The sequence below is a fragment of the Saccopteryx leptura genome, chromosome 1 (assembly GCF_036850995.1).
Source record: "Saccopteryx leptura isolate mSacLep1 chromosome 1, mSacLep1_pri_phased_curated, whole genome shotgun sequence".
In the NCBI taxonomy this organism is placed as follows: domain Eukaryota; kingdom Metazoa; phylum Chordata; class Mammalia; order Chiroptera; family Emballonuridae; genus Saccopteryx; species Saccopteryx leptura.
In genome coordinates, this window is record NC_089503.1 from 17480386 (window position 1) to 17497678 (window position 17293).

Genomic DNA, 17293 nt, shown 5'->3' on the forward strand with positions numbered 1-17293 from the left:
CAAACAATACAGAAAAAGTTAAAAACCAATCCCAGTTCCCACTGAATAAGAGAGTTCTAAGCATTTTATGGGTATTAATTTTACTTAATTCTCAATAGTATGAGATGGGTAATTTTATTTTATCTCAATTTTATAGATAAAAAAAGAAATACTCATACATGCAATTTACCTAAAGTAAGCAGCAGAGACAGGATTTGAATCCAGGCCTTTGGTCTGTACTACATTATACTGCAGCCCTTAAAGAGCTATACAGCATGACGTATCAAGTGGACTTTCCTAAGAACAAATTTAAAAATTAAGGAAAGACTTTTTATATTAATAGTTAATTATAAAACACAAAAACTAATATTGCTTTTGGACATCCAAATCACAAAAGTGCATTATACAGCTAGTCAAACTCAAATACTAAAAGACAAGTCAGGGACAAACAGGCATTATACACATGTTAACATCACCTGTGACAACCAGAAACTAGAGGTGACTAAAGGTCTTTATGCAAAGTAGGGGATGAAAAGCTAAAGTTTACTTACCTCAACCAATAGAGGTATTGTAGAAGTTAACAGCTGTGCAAAGCTGAGTGCTTTGACAACCAAATAGTCTCTAGTCAACCATTAACCTTTCCTACCACCCACCTCCCTCTTCCTAAAACTGGTGAATTTTGATATTTTGGGGATGTCAATTAAGGCTAAATGCTTAAATCTTATTGCTTCCATATTTCCAGCCTAAATCTCATAATACAGAATTAGTAGTTTGGAGCCTTGAATTTTTTTAAAGGAGGTTTTTACAGAGGTCCAAACTTAAAGCACTCAGTTAGCTCACCATAACAGAATGTACTGCCTGAATGTCAGAAAAATCTAAAGTAGCACTTAAGATTCCCACAGTTACAATCTATGGGACACATGAAAAACCCACATAAAATTATCATGACAATAGTTTTGCAAAAATAGCTACTCAAAGAGCAGTATATTTATCAAATCAACTTCATAAACATTCACAAAACTTTTCCAGACTGCATCACAAGTTAAAAAAATCTAGAACTTGATAAATATGGAGTAAATCATGTACCGCTCATGTCATGTCAGGCTGGAAAATATTAAAGTTACAGGGTGAAAATTAATCGTGTTATATAGTCATCAAAGATTGTAGACTTTGGAGCAAACCATGCATTTGTAGATTATTAACAATCATATTTGGAAATATGCAATTTAACTATGAATACATACATGGATTAGTGATATTATTGCAACAAGGTACTAATGCAGTGGTTCTCAAAGTGTGCCCTAGAAGATTCCCAGGTGCGCCTTATGGTATTTCAGAGAAATATGTGCCTGTTGGGGACTAAAAAACCAACAGGGTTTCTGGAGTTTAGATTTTTAGGGGACAGAGGTGTGGGGAATTGGCTGTAAGCTGACAGTCTGCCCAACCCCCCACCTCACTTGCCTGATTAGGTTGCAAAAGGCTGTTAAGCTGTGGTGCTCGATTGTTTACACTACCCTCCATGTTCCCCAGAAAGACTGGAGGCAAGTTTCTTCTATCCTTTGTTTGGTGTAGTTAAGAAGATGATATGTATGGAGGGGGTTTTCTGTACTCAACACAATTAAGAGTGAAAAGAGAGGAATTCTTCAATGTATTGACGAGGAAATGAGAGTCTGTCTTTCAAATATATGGCCAAACATTGAAGAAATCACTAGGACACATCAGGCTCATGTTTCTCATAAACACAGAATGAAAAAGCTTACACATTCGCGCCAGGGACCTGCTGAATTATTAAATCTTACTAAGAATGTATCTATATATATAAAAAGATAACTTTTTGTCATTTTTTTATTTTTAACCCCTCTTTTAGTAATTCTAAAAAGCATAACTCAAAAAATGTAACATAAAAATGTTTTTTAGGCCCTGGCCGGTTGGCTCAGTGGTAGAGCGTCAGCCTGGCGTGCGGAAATCCCGGGTTCGATTCCCGGCCAGGGCACACAGGAGAAGCGCCCATCTGCTTCTCCACCCCTCCCCCTCTCCTTCCTCTCTGTCTCTCTCTTCCCCTCCCGCAGCCGAGGCTCCATTGGAGCAAAGATGGCCCAGGCGCTGGGGATGGCTCTTTGGCCTCTGCCCCAGGCGCTAGAGTGGCTCTGGTCACAACAGAGTGACGCCCCGGAGGGGCAGAGCATCGCCCCTTGGTGGGCAGAGCGTTGCCCCCTGGTGGGCGTGCCAGGTGGATCCTGGTCGGGCGCATGTGGGAGTCTGTCTGACTGTCTCTCCCCGTTTCCAGCTTCAGAAAAAAAAAAAAAGTTTTTTAATGTCAGAATAAATTTAATTTTGTCGTATTTATTTCATTTAATTACATAAAAGCACACTTGGACTTTATATTTTTTTCTTTAATATTTGACTTAATTATTACAACATATTTCTCAGAAATTTGTATATAATGCGCCTACAATTATTTGTAGGATTTTAAGTGCACCCCGACTTCAAAAAGTTTGAGAACCACTGTACTAATGCAATAACATCAATTGGCATTTTATGTTCAAACTATTTCATAAAAATTATTTGACACAACTCACAGAAGAGTAACAGGATCTCATCTGATCTAATGGCAGAAGAATACAGAAGAGTTCTAATTTAAGGCTGCTGAAAATTCATGGGCTTAGAATTCCTGATCCTCTCTCTTTTGGTTGATACTGTCTCTATATGAAGTAGGAGATTCTTTTTCAAACGAGAGTCTCATGTATCAAATTCCCACTCAGAACTATGTCTACACCCTACTTACGGAATATGACGTGTAATAATGCTCAATAATCTCTTTAAGTTTCTATTTTTGTTATGAAAGTAAAGGATGCTAGTGTAAATATTTATAGATACCCAGAAGCCTAGGCTAAAGTGCACAGAAGTCATAGGGAAAGCAGCATACAGAGACCCTAGTTTAGTTTACATAAAAAAACGCATGCCAACATTATTAATTAGCTGAACATATCTTCTAAATTAATGGCATAAAACATCAAAGTACACTATAAAAAATATACTTTAGCCTGACTGATGGTGGAGCAGTGGATAGAGTGTTGATGTGGGGTGCTGAGGTCCCAGGTTTGAAACCCTGAGGTTATCGGCTTGAGCATGGACTCAGCCGGCTTAAGTACAGGCTCACCAGCTTGAGCACGGGGCCATCGGCTTGGGTGTGGGATCATCGGAACGATCCTATGGTCACTGGCTTGAGCCCAAAGGTTGCTGGCTTGAAGCCCAAGGTCGCTGGCTTGATCTCAAGGTCACTGTCTTGAGCAAGGGGTCACTAGCTCGGCTGGAGCCTCCCAGTCAAGACATATATGAGAAGCAATCAGTGAACAACTAAAGTGCCACAATTATGAATCAATGCTTCTCATCTCTCTCCCTTCCTCTCTCTCTCTCTCTCTCTTTCTCTCTCTCTCTCTCTCTTGCATGTGCGTGCAATATATATATTCTTTACACTTTATTTTTACCAGACTAACATATTTTTGACTCATAACTCAGGAATGGTTGCACTGTCCAACCATACCTTTCTGGCCAGGCTCAACCAGAATGTCATCTTCTTCATGAAGAGTTCCCTAATTCTCTCCTAGCTGAATGCAATCTTCCTTATCCTCAACTGCTTCAGGATTTCCAATGGCTCTTTCTACCTTGATATAGAGTTATTGTTGTTATAAAGTTATTTGTTATATTTCCACCTTGATATAGTTATTTCTGTACTACTCCTTAAATACAGATAGGAACCATGACTCATTTATCTTTTATCCCTGTTGATATTCAGGACCGTTCAGTGTTTCCCACACAGCAGTCATTCAAACATTTATTAAATGAATACAGAAACTGCACCACTATTTATACACTGTGATGCTACTCTTTGTTCAACTCAACCATTTTAGGCCTGTGCCTCCCAGGTGGGAAACACTAAGTACCAAAACACATCCTGTGTTAGTAGGGTTCTTACAGGAAGCCACTTTGTCCTGTTCTCAACTCTTCTTTCTGTTGCCTTTTAACTGTTCCTTCTGTCTATTCTGATGAGAAAGCACTTGTTCCTTCCATTGTTACTAAGAGCCTCATTATGTTCAAGGTAAAGTGAAAAAAAATGCATTTGACGCAATTACCAGTTACTCACAAATTTGGGGGCTATTTGTCATTTCAACATCCAAGACTTGAATGAAAGAAAGTCCAAATTCTTTTCACTCCTAAGAACTATTTTCTTTTTTTCTTTATAGACAAAATGGAAGCACACAGCACAGGAAGCAGTCCTCAGTAAGCCACCGTTCATAAACAGCTTTGCTGAAAGCGTAACAAAGGTTCTGTTGTGCTCTTGCGTGGCAGGGCCAGTAAGCAGCAGGAGCAGATGAACTCTTTAAGGAACAAAGGTTCTGTCTTCATGCAAATGTTTGCATTAATAAAAAATGAAGAAAAAGATATAGAAAATGCAGGCTAGCTGGACATAATAGGTCTCTAAATGGGAGGTTTTTCACATTTTTCAGGCGGAGTCAGCAGGTCTTTTAAAAACTTTGTGTCATTCTGAACATTTCACAGACATCACAAGAAAGACATGCAAATAACAGAAGCAAATCAAAGGACATCCCGCTGCTCTGCTGGCGCCTCCCTCATCCATGCCTGGTTTGTCATTTTCTGTTAACCCTAGTGCTGGCTGCTGCTTTGTTGAGGAATGGAGTCCCTCTCCCATGTGGCAGGACATGTCCAGCCAGCTGGCCCTTGCACTGATGACATTACAATGCAAGACATGTACAACCACTCAGGGACACGTGCTGCCAGGCAACAAGTCCCACGTGTGATTATTACACTCTCGGCTTACAAATCTGCATAGAAAAGAACCTCTAAACTAACCACTTAAGATATGATCCCCTTGAGCGAGAGCATCACTGAGTAATTTCCGAGGACCAGTCCTTCAAAGTGAAAGACACAATAAGGGCCTTAAAAAATACAGAAAATTTAAAACCTTGTGAGGGGAGAGGTTTACCTAATATGTGCCAAGCACTGTATTAAGTGCTCAACCTGTACCATCTCAGTTAATCTCCACAACCACCACTGAAGGTTGATACTTATTCCCATTTTACAGCTGAGGAAACTGGGGCTTAGGGAGCTTATTAACTCGCCAAGGTCACACAGCTAATAATGGTAAGCCAAGACTCAGAATTGGTGGCAAATTCCTCTCCAATCTCTACATTTTTCTCACCCCTTATCTCTGTGGCTTTGTGATTGAAACCTGACTTACTCTGAAAATATCACAATGACCATATTCGCCATGGAAGGACTCTTTCTCCCTTTTTTTTTTTTTTTTTGTATTTTTCTGAAGCTGGAAATGGGGAGGCAGTCAGACAGACTCCCGCATGCACCCGACCGGGATCAACCCGGCACACCCAACAAGGGGTGATGCTCTGCCCATCCGGGGCCTTGCTCTGTTGCAACCGGGGCCATTCCAGCGCCTGGGGCAGAGGCCATGGAGCCATCCCCAGCGCCCGGGCCATCTTTTGCTCCAATGGAGCCTTGGCTGCGGGAGGGGAAGAGAGAGACAGAGAGGCAGGAGAGGGGGAGGGGTGGAGAAGCAGATGGGCGCCTCTCCTGTGTGCCCTGGCCAGGAATCGAACCCGGGACTTCCGCACGCCAGGCCGACACTCTACCACTGAGCCAACCGGCCAGGGCCTCTTTCTCCATTTGAATCATTTGGAGTCTTTAGCATTCATTCTTATGAGTGGCTTTTTTGTTAGATCGTGGTAAGAATCTAATTAAAGCTACAAAAAGTTTTCTCACAGAAAAACAGATATAATTTAATGTGCTGTATATGATTTTAGAGCACACAGGAGGCTCCTAAATTCATCTACAGCTCCCCTGAGAGTTCTTCCTGGCCTACATGTTTAAAAACAAACAAGCAAACAAAAAAAAAACAACCCCAAACTCAGAACTCACATTTCTCTTCCCAGAAGCACCTGATCGGTTTTCTTTCACAATGAAGACCCATCAAATCTCCTTGACCTGAAAATTCCTTGTCCTCCTCAATTTCCATTGAACACACTATTCCTTTTCACCAGGATTTGAAATCACTATGTCCTCTCACAGACTGTCTCATCAGCCTTTCTTGGTTGTGCTTAACTTGAAACCAGTAGCCAGTCACTTCATTACTATTCTTACTACTGCTCCTGAATTACAAAAGCTTAAGGAGTAGAACTTTAAGATTATATCATTCAACTTCCATCATTTTACAGATAAAAAAAAAGTAAAATCTTTCCTCATCGTTTTCCCTCTTGATCCAATGATGGAAAGTTCAATAACTTCTTGCTCAAAAGAAGGCCTAAAATTCTCTACCTTTCTCTCTATAACCACATTGTCAAAGTTTTTCTTTAAACAATTCGAGCAAAATAAACCATGGCAACAACTGAATTATTTTCAAATATTTTTTCATACTCTCTGAATGGACAAAACTTTTAAAGTGGAATAGTCAAATGATATTATCCAGGTTTCTTTTATCTTACTGAGAGTCCTTCCAGGTCTCTGGCGCCAATAATAATCCAGGAACAACTTAATTTTTTTGTCCGATAATAAAAGTGATATGTAATATGATATAAGAAGTAATAACAAGTGAGATAATTAACATTCTTTAATATAATGTTTAGCTGGAAAATAATCTAAGTATTGATAATCTGATTACTGAATTATACTGAGCCCTTAGTTTGAAGACAACCAGAGGAAGCAAATTATTACATGACTTTATGATAAAAGGCAGAAAAAGTAAAGGAGATTATTTCCAGGGGGGAAAGTGGCAAAGCTGCACAGTATTGGGAACTTAGAGAATCAAACATAATCCTATCATATGAATTTAAAAGAGCTGGTGGGCCCTGGCCGGTTGGCTCAGCGGTAGAGCGTCGGCCTAGCGTGCGGAGGACCCGGGTTCGATTCCCGGCCAGGGCACACAGGAGAAGCACCCATCTGCTTCTCCACCCTTCCCCCTCTTCTTCCTCTCTGTCTCTCTCTTCCCCTCCCGCAGCCGAGGCTCCATTGGAGCAAAGATGGCCCGGGCGCTGGGGATGGCTCTGTGGCCTCTGCCTCAAGGCACTAGAGTAGCTCTGGTCACAACATGGCGACGCCCAGGATGGGCAGAGCGTTGCCCCATGGTGGGCGTGCCGGGTGGATCCCGGTTGGGCGCATGCGGGAGTCTGTCTGACTGTCTCTCCCTGTTTCCAGCTTCAGAAAAATGAAAAAAAAAAAAAAAAAAAGAGCTGGTGGAAGAAAATATAAGCATTGTCTATGGAGCACAGGAGCAGAGGGGTAAATCAGGACAGGGTAGGAGAAAGTTCTCTCAATGTATGCCTTATATTATATTTTTTGAAACTGTGACTGTGTTACCTTGTCAAAGTGTGTGTTAAGAAGGGCAAGAGAGAGACGTTGCCAACCCCAGCAACTACTTCCTCCTTAGAAACACTCCAGTTTTTCCTGGGCTCATACTACTGGCGTAAAGACCATATCTCTTAGCTCCTCTTGCAGCTAGGCTTTAGTCATGTGATTAAACTACAAAATATAAGCACAAGTGTGGGTCTTAAATGGTTTCTGGCTAGGTAGTTCAATTCGTTGGAGCATCATTCCAATATGCCAAGATTGTAGGTTCATTTTCTGGTCAGAGCACATACATGAATCAACCAATGACAGCATAAATAAGTGGAACAAATTGATGTTTCCCTCTCTCTCTCTCTCTAAAATTCAATAAATTAAAATTAAAAAATAAAAGAAAGTACTTAAATGGAACTGATCCAACTGAAAGCTGTCTCTTACTTACCCTGGGTGATAACAGAGAGCTCCTCCAGTCTCCATGGACCATGAGGTAAAAGATGAAATCTATAATTAGGATGTTGGAGGAAAAAGAGAGGCCTGAGTCCCTAATCACACCTTGGAAAATACCATACTAGCCATGGATTGACTATCTTCAGGATTCTTTTCTACAAAAAAGTAGTAATCTTTTAACTTTTAAAAACCATGTTATTTTAGGTTTTTCTGTTATGTGTAGACAAACCTTATGCTAACATAAAGCATTTATATAGTTTCCCAATAGTACAAATAAAGGGATCAAATGAATATACCAATCAGAATGCTCATTGGCCTATTCATTGAAGTGCGTAGGATGCTAGGATAGGTCAGGTTTCCAGACATAATCCAAACTTCTAAAGAACGTACGACTTATCTTTGATGCTTACTATTGTTGTAAACAGGGTTAACGTCTTAATGACTTTTATAACTTGAACAACAGTTTACTAAACACTTTCACATATACTATCTCACTGAACCTTGCAATCAATCTAGGAGTCAGATAAGGCTGGGATTAATATCTCCATTTTAAAAATGAGACAATTGTTCAAGGTCATACAGTTTGTAAGTTGTAGGGCAAAAACCCTCACAAGTATAAATATTTTACATTGAACCACAGAATTATGAATATTCTTAGAGAAATTTAGAAAGTTTAAAATGACCATGATTAATACTAATTAATTGATATAAACATAAATATCATGATTGTAAAGTAGACTACAAATCGATGTCTTCATACTTCACAGAACTTACATAAAGATGTTTTAAAATTAATTTTTCCGGCCTGACCTGTGGTGGCGCAGTGGATAAAGCGTCAACCTGGAAATGCTGAGGTTGCCGGCTCAAAACCCTGGGCTTGGCCCTGGCCGGTTGGCTCAGTGGTAGAGTGTCAGCCTGGCGTGCAGAAGTCCGGGGTTCGATTCCCAGCCAGGGCACACAGGAGAAGCACCCATCTGCTTCTCCACCCCTCCCCCTCTCTTTCCTCTCTGTCTCTCTCTTCCCCTCCCGCAGCCGAGGCTCCACTGGAGCAAAGATGGCCCGGGTGCTGGGGATGGCTCCTCGGCCTCTGCCCCAGGCGCTAGAGTGGCTCTGGTTGCAACAGAGCGACTCCCCAGAGGGGCAGAGCATCGCCCCCTGGTGGGCGTGCTGGGTGGATCCCGGTCGGGCGCATGCGGTAGTCTGTCTGACTGTCTCTCCCCGTTTCCGGCTTCAGAAAAATACCGAAAAAAAAAAACAAACCAAAAAACCCTGGGCTTGCCTGGTCAAGGCACATATGGGAGTTGATGCTTCCTGCTCCTCCCCCCCCCCTTCTCTCTCTCTCTCTCTCTCTCTCTCTCCTCTCTATAATGAATAAATAAAATCTTTTTAAAAAGTTAATTTTTCCATTTACTAACTGAGGAAGCATTCTGATTAATTTTAGGACTGTTGACAGCACTATTCTCAGATACTACATTTTTCACTAGAAAGAAAAATGAACATATTAGGAGCAGCACATAAAGTAAGAGGTAGCAAAGAAGTAGAACGTCTTTCTAATGGCCACTTCTCTTCGAACAATCTAGGTCAGATTCTATCTGGCTCCACCTGTGGGTGGTACAAGACACTTCTCCAATTGATTCTAGAAATCTTTCTTCAGAAAACTTACACAGCTCAAATAATCTGACTCATCAAGGAAAGGTGAACTGACCTGCCGTCCAGTTCTTAGACAGTGAATTGATCCCAGCCCTGCATTATCATCCCACAGAAAGGCAACCAGGCTCAACAGCCTAAGCAAAAGGGTCTTGTTACATGAGACCCGGTTTCTAATCTCTGTCCTAGAGATGACTCCTTGGAGCATTATGCGAGGTATTTAACCCCCCAACTTAATTTTCTCAGTAGATCATGGGGGAGAAGGACACTTTACTCTCCAGAACTATTTGGAAATCTGATTAAGCTTAAGTAAATATTTTGCTTTTTAAAGGTATAATATAAGTAGATACAGAAAATGAAATTAATGCATTCTCTTTGACTTTTCTGAATTTATACTTTGTCTTCCCAAAACAAAATAATCCAGTAGAAAGCCTCATTAATGGACCTAGTTTAAGAAAAATGTTAACTCTCCGTTCCTGTCTGTCTGTCCCTGTCTATCCCTCTCTCTGACTCTCTGTCTCTGTTAAAAAAAAAAAAAAAAAAAGCCTGACCAGGTGGTGGCACAGTGCATAGAGCTTTGGACTGGGATGCAGAAGGACCCAGGTTCAAGACCCCGAGGTTGCCAGCTTGAGCACAGGCTCATCTGATTTAAGCAAAGCTCACCAGCTTGGACCCAAGGTCGCTGGCTAGAGCAAGGGGTTACTCGGTCTGTTGAAGGCCCGTGGTCAAGGCACATATGAGAAAGCAATCAGCCCTGGCCGGTTGGCTCAGCGGTAGAGCGTCGGCCTAGCGTGCGGAGGACCCGGGTTCGATTCCCGGCCAGGGCACATAGGAGAAGCGCCCATTTGCTTCTCCACCCCTCCGCCGCGCTTTCCTCTCTGTCTCTCTCTTCCCCTCCCGCAGCCAAGGCTCCACTGGAGCAAAGATGGCCCGGGCGCTGGGGATGGCTCTGTGGCCTCTGCCTCAGGCGCTAGAGTGGCTCTGGTCACAATATGGCGACGCCCAGGATGGGCAGAGCATCGGCCCCCTGGGGGGCAGAGCACCGCCCCATAGTGGGCGTGCCGGGTGGATCCCAGTCGGGCGCATGCGGGAGTCTGTCTGACTGTCTCTCCCTGTTTCCAGCTTCAGAAAAAAAAGAAAAAAAAAAAAAAAAAAAAAAAAAAAAAGAAAGCAATCAATGAACAACTAAGGTGTCACAATGAGCAACAAAAAACTAATGATTGATGCTTCTCATCTCTCTGTTCCTGTCTGTCTGTCCCTGTCTATCCCCCTCTCTCTCTGTCTCTGTTAAAAAAAAAAAAAAAGAAAAAAGAAAAATGTTAAACTGAGGAGAAGAATTTGGTGCTAGAAGGAAAAGGAAAAGATTAAAAAACGCTTTACTTTCAATATCATTTTCTTGAGCTTTTATAAGTATGGAGCTGATAGCAATCTTATTAGGTCATATAATTTAATATTTTTTTAATTAGGTTAATCTTATTGCATTTTAAAAATCACTTAAATACAGAATTTCTTTATCTTAAAATAGCAGTAATTTATATATCTCTATGGTCCCTTCTTATCTTCATCAGTGTATATATAGGTTTATACTGGAGGGGTGTGGGATCATCAGTATGATCCTAAGGGTTGCCAGTTTGAGCCCAAAGGCCACTGGCTTGAGCAAGTGGTCACAAGCTCAGCTTGAGCCCGAGGTCTGATCCCCAGTCAAGGCACTTATGAGAAGCAATCAATGCACAACTAAAGAGAAGCAACTACGAGTCGATGCTTCTCTCTCTCCCTCTCTCTCTCTCTCTCTCTCAAAAAAAGAGAATATTGTACATGCATAAACTCTTTTTTTTTTTTTTGAGACAGAGAGAGAGAAAGGGAGAGAGAAACAGGAAGGGAGAAAGATGAGAAGTATCAACTGGTTGTTGCTTCACTTTACTTGTGCATTGATTGCTTTTCATATGTGCCTTGACTGGGGATATGACCAGCAACCACTCAACCCAAGCCAGCAACTCCTTTCTCAAACCAGTGACCTTGGGCTCAAGCCAGAAACCTTGGGCCTCAAGCCAGTGAGTTTAGGATTGTATCAATGATCCGATGCTCAAGCCAGTGAGCCTGCGCTCAAGCCAGAAAGCCCACACTCAAGCTGGAGAGACCACTCTCAAGCTGGGGAGCCCATGCTTAAGCTGGCAACCTCAGGACACAAGCCCACAACCTCAGCATACTGGGTTAAGGCTTTACCCACTGACCACCAGCAGTCAGGCTTGCGTAAACTCTTACATCATTTCCTTTGACAACTTGCCCTAAAGAGGCTTAAGCCTGTAAATGTACTATTTATTTTCTTTACATGTTTTATGTTAACTTGCATTTATCATATTCATCATGATTTTCCTTATTCTGTCACTTTTCTTTCATCTTTGTTACTTGTCCTACAGAAATTTAAAAAATAAATTCTATCTATACATCCATCTACCTTCAAATATCTACTGTTGATTTGTGTCATAAAATTATCTTAGGGGTAAGCATACTTTATATTTTTTTCTAGTTATAAAAGTATACTGCTCACAAAAATTAGGGGATCAAGGAACATGCAAGATACTCTAGTACAGTTGGTTTTGCATCTCATTTGCATAATTGACCAACTTTCTTTGACTTGTTGTTTGCTTTTCTGATGTTCGTTTAATTTAAAAAAATCAAATGGGCCTGACCGGGCGGTGGCGCAGTGGATAGAGCGTCGGACTGGGATGCGGAAGGATCCAGGTTCAAGACCCCGAGGTCGCCAGCTTGAGCGCGGGCTCACCTGGTTTGAGAAAAAAGCCCACCAGCGTAAACCCAAGGTCGCTGGCTCCAGCAAGGGGTTACTCAGTCTGCTGAAGGCCCACGGTCAAGGCACATATGAGAAAGCAATCAATGAACAACTAAGGTGTTGCAACGCGCAATGAAAAACTAATGATTGATGCTTCTCATCTCTCTCCGTTCCTGTCTGTCCCTGTCTATCCCTCTCTCTGACTCACTCTCTGTCTCTGTAAAAAAAAAAAAAAAAAGATCAAATGGGCCCTGGCTGGTTGGCTCAGCAGTAGAGCGTCGGCCTGGCGTGCAGGAGTCCCGGGTTCGATTCCCGGCCAGGGCACACAGGAGAGGCGCCCATCTGCTTCTCCACCCCTCCCCCTCTCCTTCCTCTCTGTCTCTCTCTTCCCCTCCCACAGCCAAGGCTCCATTGGAGCAAAGATGGCCCAGGCGCTGAGGATGGCTCTGTGGCCTCTGCCTCAGGTGCTAGAATGGCTCTGGATGCAACAGAGCAATGCCCCAGAGGGGTAGAGCATCACCCCCTGGTGGGCATGCCGGGTGGATCCCAGTCAGGCGCATGCAGGAGTCTGTCTGACTGCCTCCCCGTTTCTAGCTTCGGAAAAATTAAAAAAAAAAAAATCAAATGCTTTTTTTTATCACTTTATATTCATTTTGAGATATCCCATAATTTTTGTGAGCAGTATATTTTAACATTTTAATTCAACTACAATTCATTTCACCATATGACTATAAATTTATTCCTTTAAAAAAAATTTTTTTTACAGAGACAGAGAGAGAGTCAGAGAGAGGGACAGATAGGGACAGACAGACAGAAACGGAGAGAGATGAGAAGCATCAATCATTAGTTTTTCATTGTGGCACCTTAGTTGTTCATTGATTGCTTTCTCATATGTGCCTTAACTGTGGGCCTTTAGCAGACTGAGTAACCCCTTGCTCAATCCAGTGACCTTGGGTCCAAGCTGGTGAGCTTTTGTCAAACCAGATGAGCCCGCGCTCAAACTGGCGACCTCGGGGTCTCGAACCTGGGTCCTCTGCATCCCAGTCCAACACTCTATCCACTGCGCCACCGCCTGGTCAGGCTAAAAAATATTTTATTTATCCATTTTAGAGAGGAGAGATGGAGAGAGAGAGAGAGAGAGAGAGAGAAGATTGGGGGAGGAGCAGGAAGCATCAACTCCCATATGTGCCTTGACCAGGCAAGCCCAGGGTTTTGAACCAGCGACTTCAGTATTCTAGGTTGATGCTTTATCCACTGTGCCACCAATCATCAGTTTCTCGATTGATTGCTTTCTCATATGTGCCTTGACCGCGGGCCTTCAGCAGGCCGAGTGACCCCTTGCTTGAGCCAGTAACCTTGGGTCCAAGCCGGTGAGCTTTTTGCTCAAACCAGATGAGCCCGCACTCAAGCTGGCGACCTCGGGGTCTCGAACCTGGGTCCTCTGCATCCCAGTCCGATACTCTATCCACTGCGCCACCGCCTGGTCGGGCAAATTTATTCCTTTTTTAGTCAGTCCTTCAATTACCTCAACTAATGATTTTTTCACATTATTGTATTACACTTAGTTTGTCGCAAATTAAGTGGATCTGTGCTTTGGCATCTATTTCTGGGATCTCAGTTCTATGTTACTTGCTGATTTTTAGGTTAAAAACTAACTACCATACATATTTTAAATTTTCTACGTAAGTGTAATAATATACAGAAAAGTATGAACTTGCACTTGTAATCAGCACCCTAAAACACCTTCTAGAACTTACTTCCAGCTGTAATCCCCCTTCCCCAAAGCTAAATACATTGGTTAGTTTTCCCTGTTTTTGAGATATACATGAAATCATACAGTATGTAGTCTTTTGTGTCTGGCTTCTTTCCTTCAACATGTGTTTGTGAGCTTGATCCATATCACTATGAGTAGTTAGTTATTCGTTAATTCTCACTGCAGCATAATACATATTCCACTGTTGAATATACTGCAGTTTATCAATTCTCTTGTTATGGCAAGAACTGTTGGTATTAAATATCCAGAATAGGCAAATCCATAGAGACAGAAAGCAGATTAGTGCTTGCGAGAGATTGGCTGTGGGGGGTAATAGGAGTGACTGCTAATTGGTATAATTTTCTTTCTGTGGTGATGAAAAAGTTCTGGAATTAGATTGTGCAGGTGGTCACACAATATTGTCAACAGACTGAAAAACAGGACCTAGCCAGGTAGATCAGTTGGTTAAAACATCATCATGATATGCCAAAATTGCGGGTTTAATCCCAGGTGAAGGCACATGCAAAACCCAGCCAATGAATGCATGAATGAGTGGAACAACAAATCAATGTTTCTCTCTCTCTAAAATCAATACATAAATTTTTAAAAATTTAAAAGTAGACTAAAAATACTGAATTGTAAACTTTAAACAGGTGACTTTTATGGTATGTTAATTATATCTCAATAAAAGAAGACATAGACTCATAAAAACAAAGAATTGAAGAGGGAGCATATCAGAGATATTAAGAAAATTTTGGAAGATGGAAATTAGAAAAACAAGCAATAACTATTGTAGCAGACTAAAAGAAGCTAAAAACTTCAGTGTAACACCTGTATTGAGGAAAGATGACAAGAAGCAAGCCCACTCTCTTACATAAACCCAGAAAAGCTTAGGAACTGTAGGTACAAGTACCTCTGAAGGCATGAGTATAAAACAGAAGGCTGATGTGATGGACTCAATGTCTGTATTTGCCCAAATTTATATGTTGAAGCTGTAACCCACAGTGTGGCTGTACTTGGAGTAAGGAAGTAATAAATGAGGTCAGAAGAAGAGTGGGGTCCTGATCCAACAGGTTTAGTATCTTTATAGGAAGAGAAACTGGAGAGCTCTTCTCTCTCTCTCTCTCACACACACACAAGAAAAGCCATGTGAGAACACAAGAAAAAGCTAACAGTAAGCAAGCCATGGAGAGCCTCATCATGAGAGATTGAACCCTATTTGATTTTTTTAAGCGAGAGGAGGGGAGATAGTGAGACAGACTTCCACATGCACCCCGACCAGGATCCACATGGTAACCCTCGTCTAGGGCTAATACTCAAATCAACTGAGCTATCCTCAGAGCCTGGGGCCAATGCTCGAATCAACTGAGCTATCCTCAGAGCCTGGGGCCAATGCTCGAACCAATCAAACCACTGGCTGCGGGAGAAGTGAGAGAAGGGGGAGAGGTGGGGGGAAGAGAAGCAGATGGAGGTTGCTGGTTCAATTCCCAGTCAGGGCACATACAGGAGCATCTCAATCTCAATGTTCCTGTCCCTCTCTCCCTGCCTCTCTCTCTCAAAAGATAAAAGTTTAAAAAAAAAAAAAGAGAGAGAGAGAGAGAAAATGACCTCAGTCTAAGGATTTAGAATCTAAACGTTTCCCACTTTATGTCACCTGAACATGAAACCTGGCAAGTGAAAATACTCAAATACTTAAAGACAAAAGAAGAAATTCTGAGCGGTAGAGCGTCGGCCTAGCGTGCGGAGGACCTGGGTTCGATTCCCGGCCAGGGCACACAGGAGAAGCGCCCATTTGCTTCTCCACCCCTCCGCCGCGCTTTCCTCTCTGTCTCTCTCTTCCCCTCCCGCAGCCAAGGCTCCATTGGAGCAAAGATGGCCCGGGCGCTGGGCATGGCTCTGTGGCCTCTGCCTCAGGCGCTAGAGTGGCTCTGGTCGCAATATGGCGACGCCCAGGATGGGCAGAGCATCGCCCCCTGGGGGGCAGAGCACCGCCCCTGGTGGGCGTGCCGGGTGGATCCCGGTCGGGCGCATGCGGGAGTCTGTCTGACTGTCTCTCCCTGTTTCCAGCTTCAGAAAAATGAAAAAAAAAAAAGAAGAAATTCTGAAATTGAAAAATTACCTAAGGGATTTTTCTCAGGTTTTGTTGTCTAAAATCTTATGAAAATACCAACAAAAATGGAAGAGATGTCAGTGATAATTTTGTCATTTAAAAATATAAATTATTTCCTGGTGTCCCTTCCCCTCTAAAGATAACAACCAAAGCTGTTTTTATTACTTTGCTGAGTTTAAGAACTTTCAACAGGTGAACCAATGTCAGGTCCTTCAACAGTTATTTTCTCTTAACTACTTGGAAACAGGATAAGAAAAAGTTCAGAATGTGGGTCAAATCAACCACTTGTTTTCCTTAAGTTTGTTTCTCCTTTAGAAATATGAGATTAAAAACAAATATTTGTTGAAAGAGCAAAGGTCAAAACAGTCCCTACATCTAGACATGGCAACAAAGATTAGCAAGACTCCAGAGACTATTTGTAGGCATAACCTTGAAGAGAAAAAAGGCAGGGCCATTCCCCCTGCAGTCTTAACCCACTTTCTTTTCACTGTGTATTCACCATTCCCTACCATGCCAACCCTTGAAGACCAGGCAAAAGACTGACTGACTGTACTGCACATGAAAGACTTCATAGGTTAATCACATGTCTAAACCCCAGGTTTGCTGGTTTACAGGCTATCTAAAAAGATAATCAATTTTAGGTCTCGTCCAATAGTTTACTTTAAAATACTTGACATAGCCTGACCAGGTGGTGGCGCAGTGGATAGAGCGTCGGACTGGGATGCGGAAGGACCCAGGTTCGAGACCCCTAGGTCGCCAGCTTGAGTGCGGGCTCATCTGGCTTGAGCAAAGAGCTCACCAGCTTGGACCCTAGGCCCCTGGCTCCAGCAGGGGGTTACTCGGTCTGCTGAAGGCCCGCGGTCAAGGCACATGTGAGAAAGCAATCAATGAACAACTAAGAAGTCGCAATGCGCAACGAGAAACTGATGATTGATGCTTCTCATCTCTCTCCGTTCCTGTCTGTCCCTGTCTATCTCTGCCTCTGTAAAAAAAAAAAAAAAAAAAAAGAAAAAAAATAAAATAAAATACTTGACATAGCCCTGGCCGGTTGGCTCAGCGGTAGAGCGTCGGCCTAGCGTGCGGAGGACCCGGGTTCGATTCCCGGCCAGGGCACACAGGAGAAGCGCCCATTTGCTTCTCCACCCCTCCGCTGCGCTTTCCTCTCTGTCTCTCTCTTCCCCTCCCGCAGCCGAGGCTC

The 17293-nt window shown here is 42.6% G+C and overlaps 1 protein-coding gene across 5 annotated transcripts in view; it reads right to left on the reverse strand.

The window, feature by feature from the left end:
* The window catches only part of CSTPP1 (centriolar satellite-associated tubulin polyglutamylase complex regulator 1), a 184405-nt gene that overhangs the window by 143133 nt on the left and 23979 nt on the right, over positions 1-17293 (reverse strand). For 3 of the 5 annotated variants that reach the window (XM_066361941.1, XM_066361926.1, XM_066361934.1), the window contains one exon: positions 7793-7851. The exons of the other annotated variants lie outside the window; for them this stretch is intronic. In XM_066361941.1, the coding sequence (XP_066218038.1) occupies positions 7793-7851 (59 nt within the window). The remainder of the gene's footprint in view (positions 1-7792; positions 7852-17293) is intronic. 5 annotated transcript variants of the gene reach the window in all.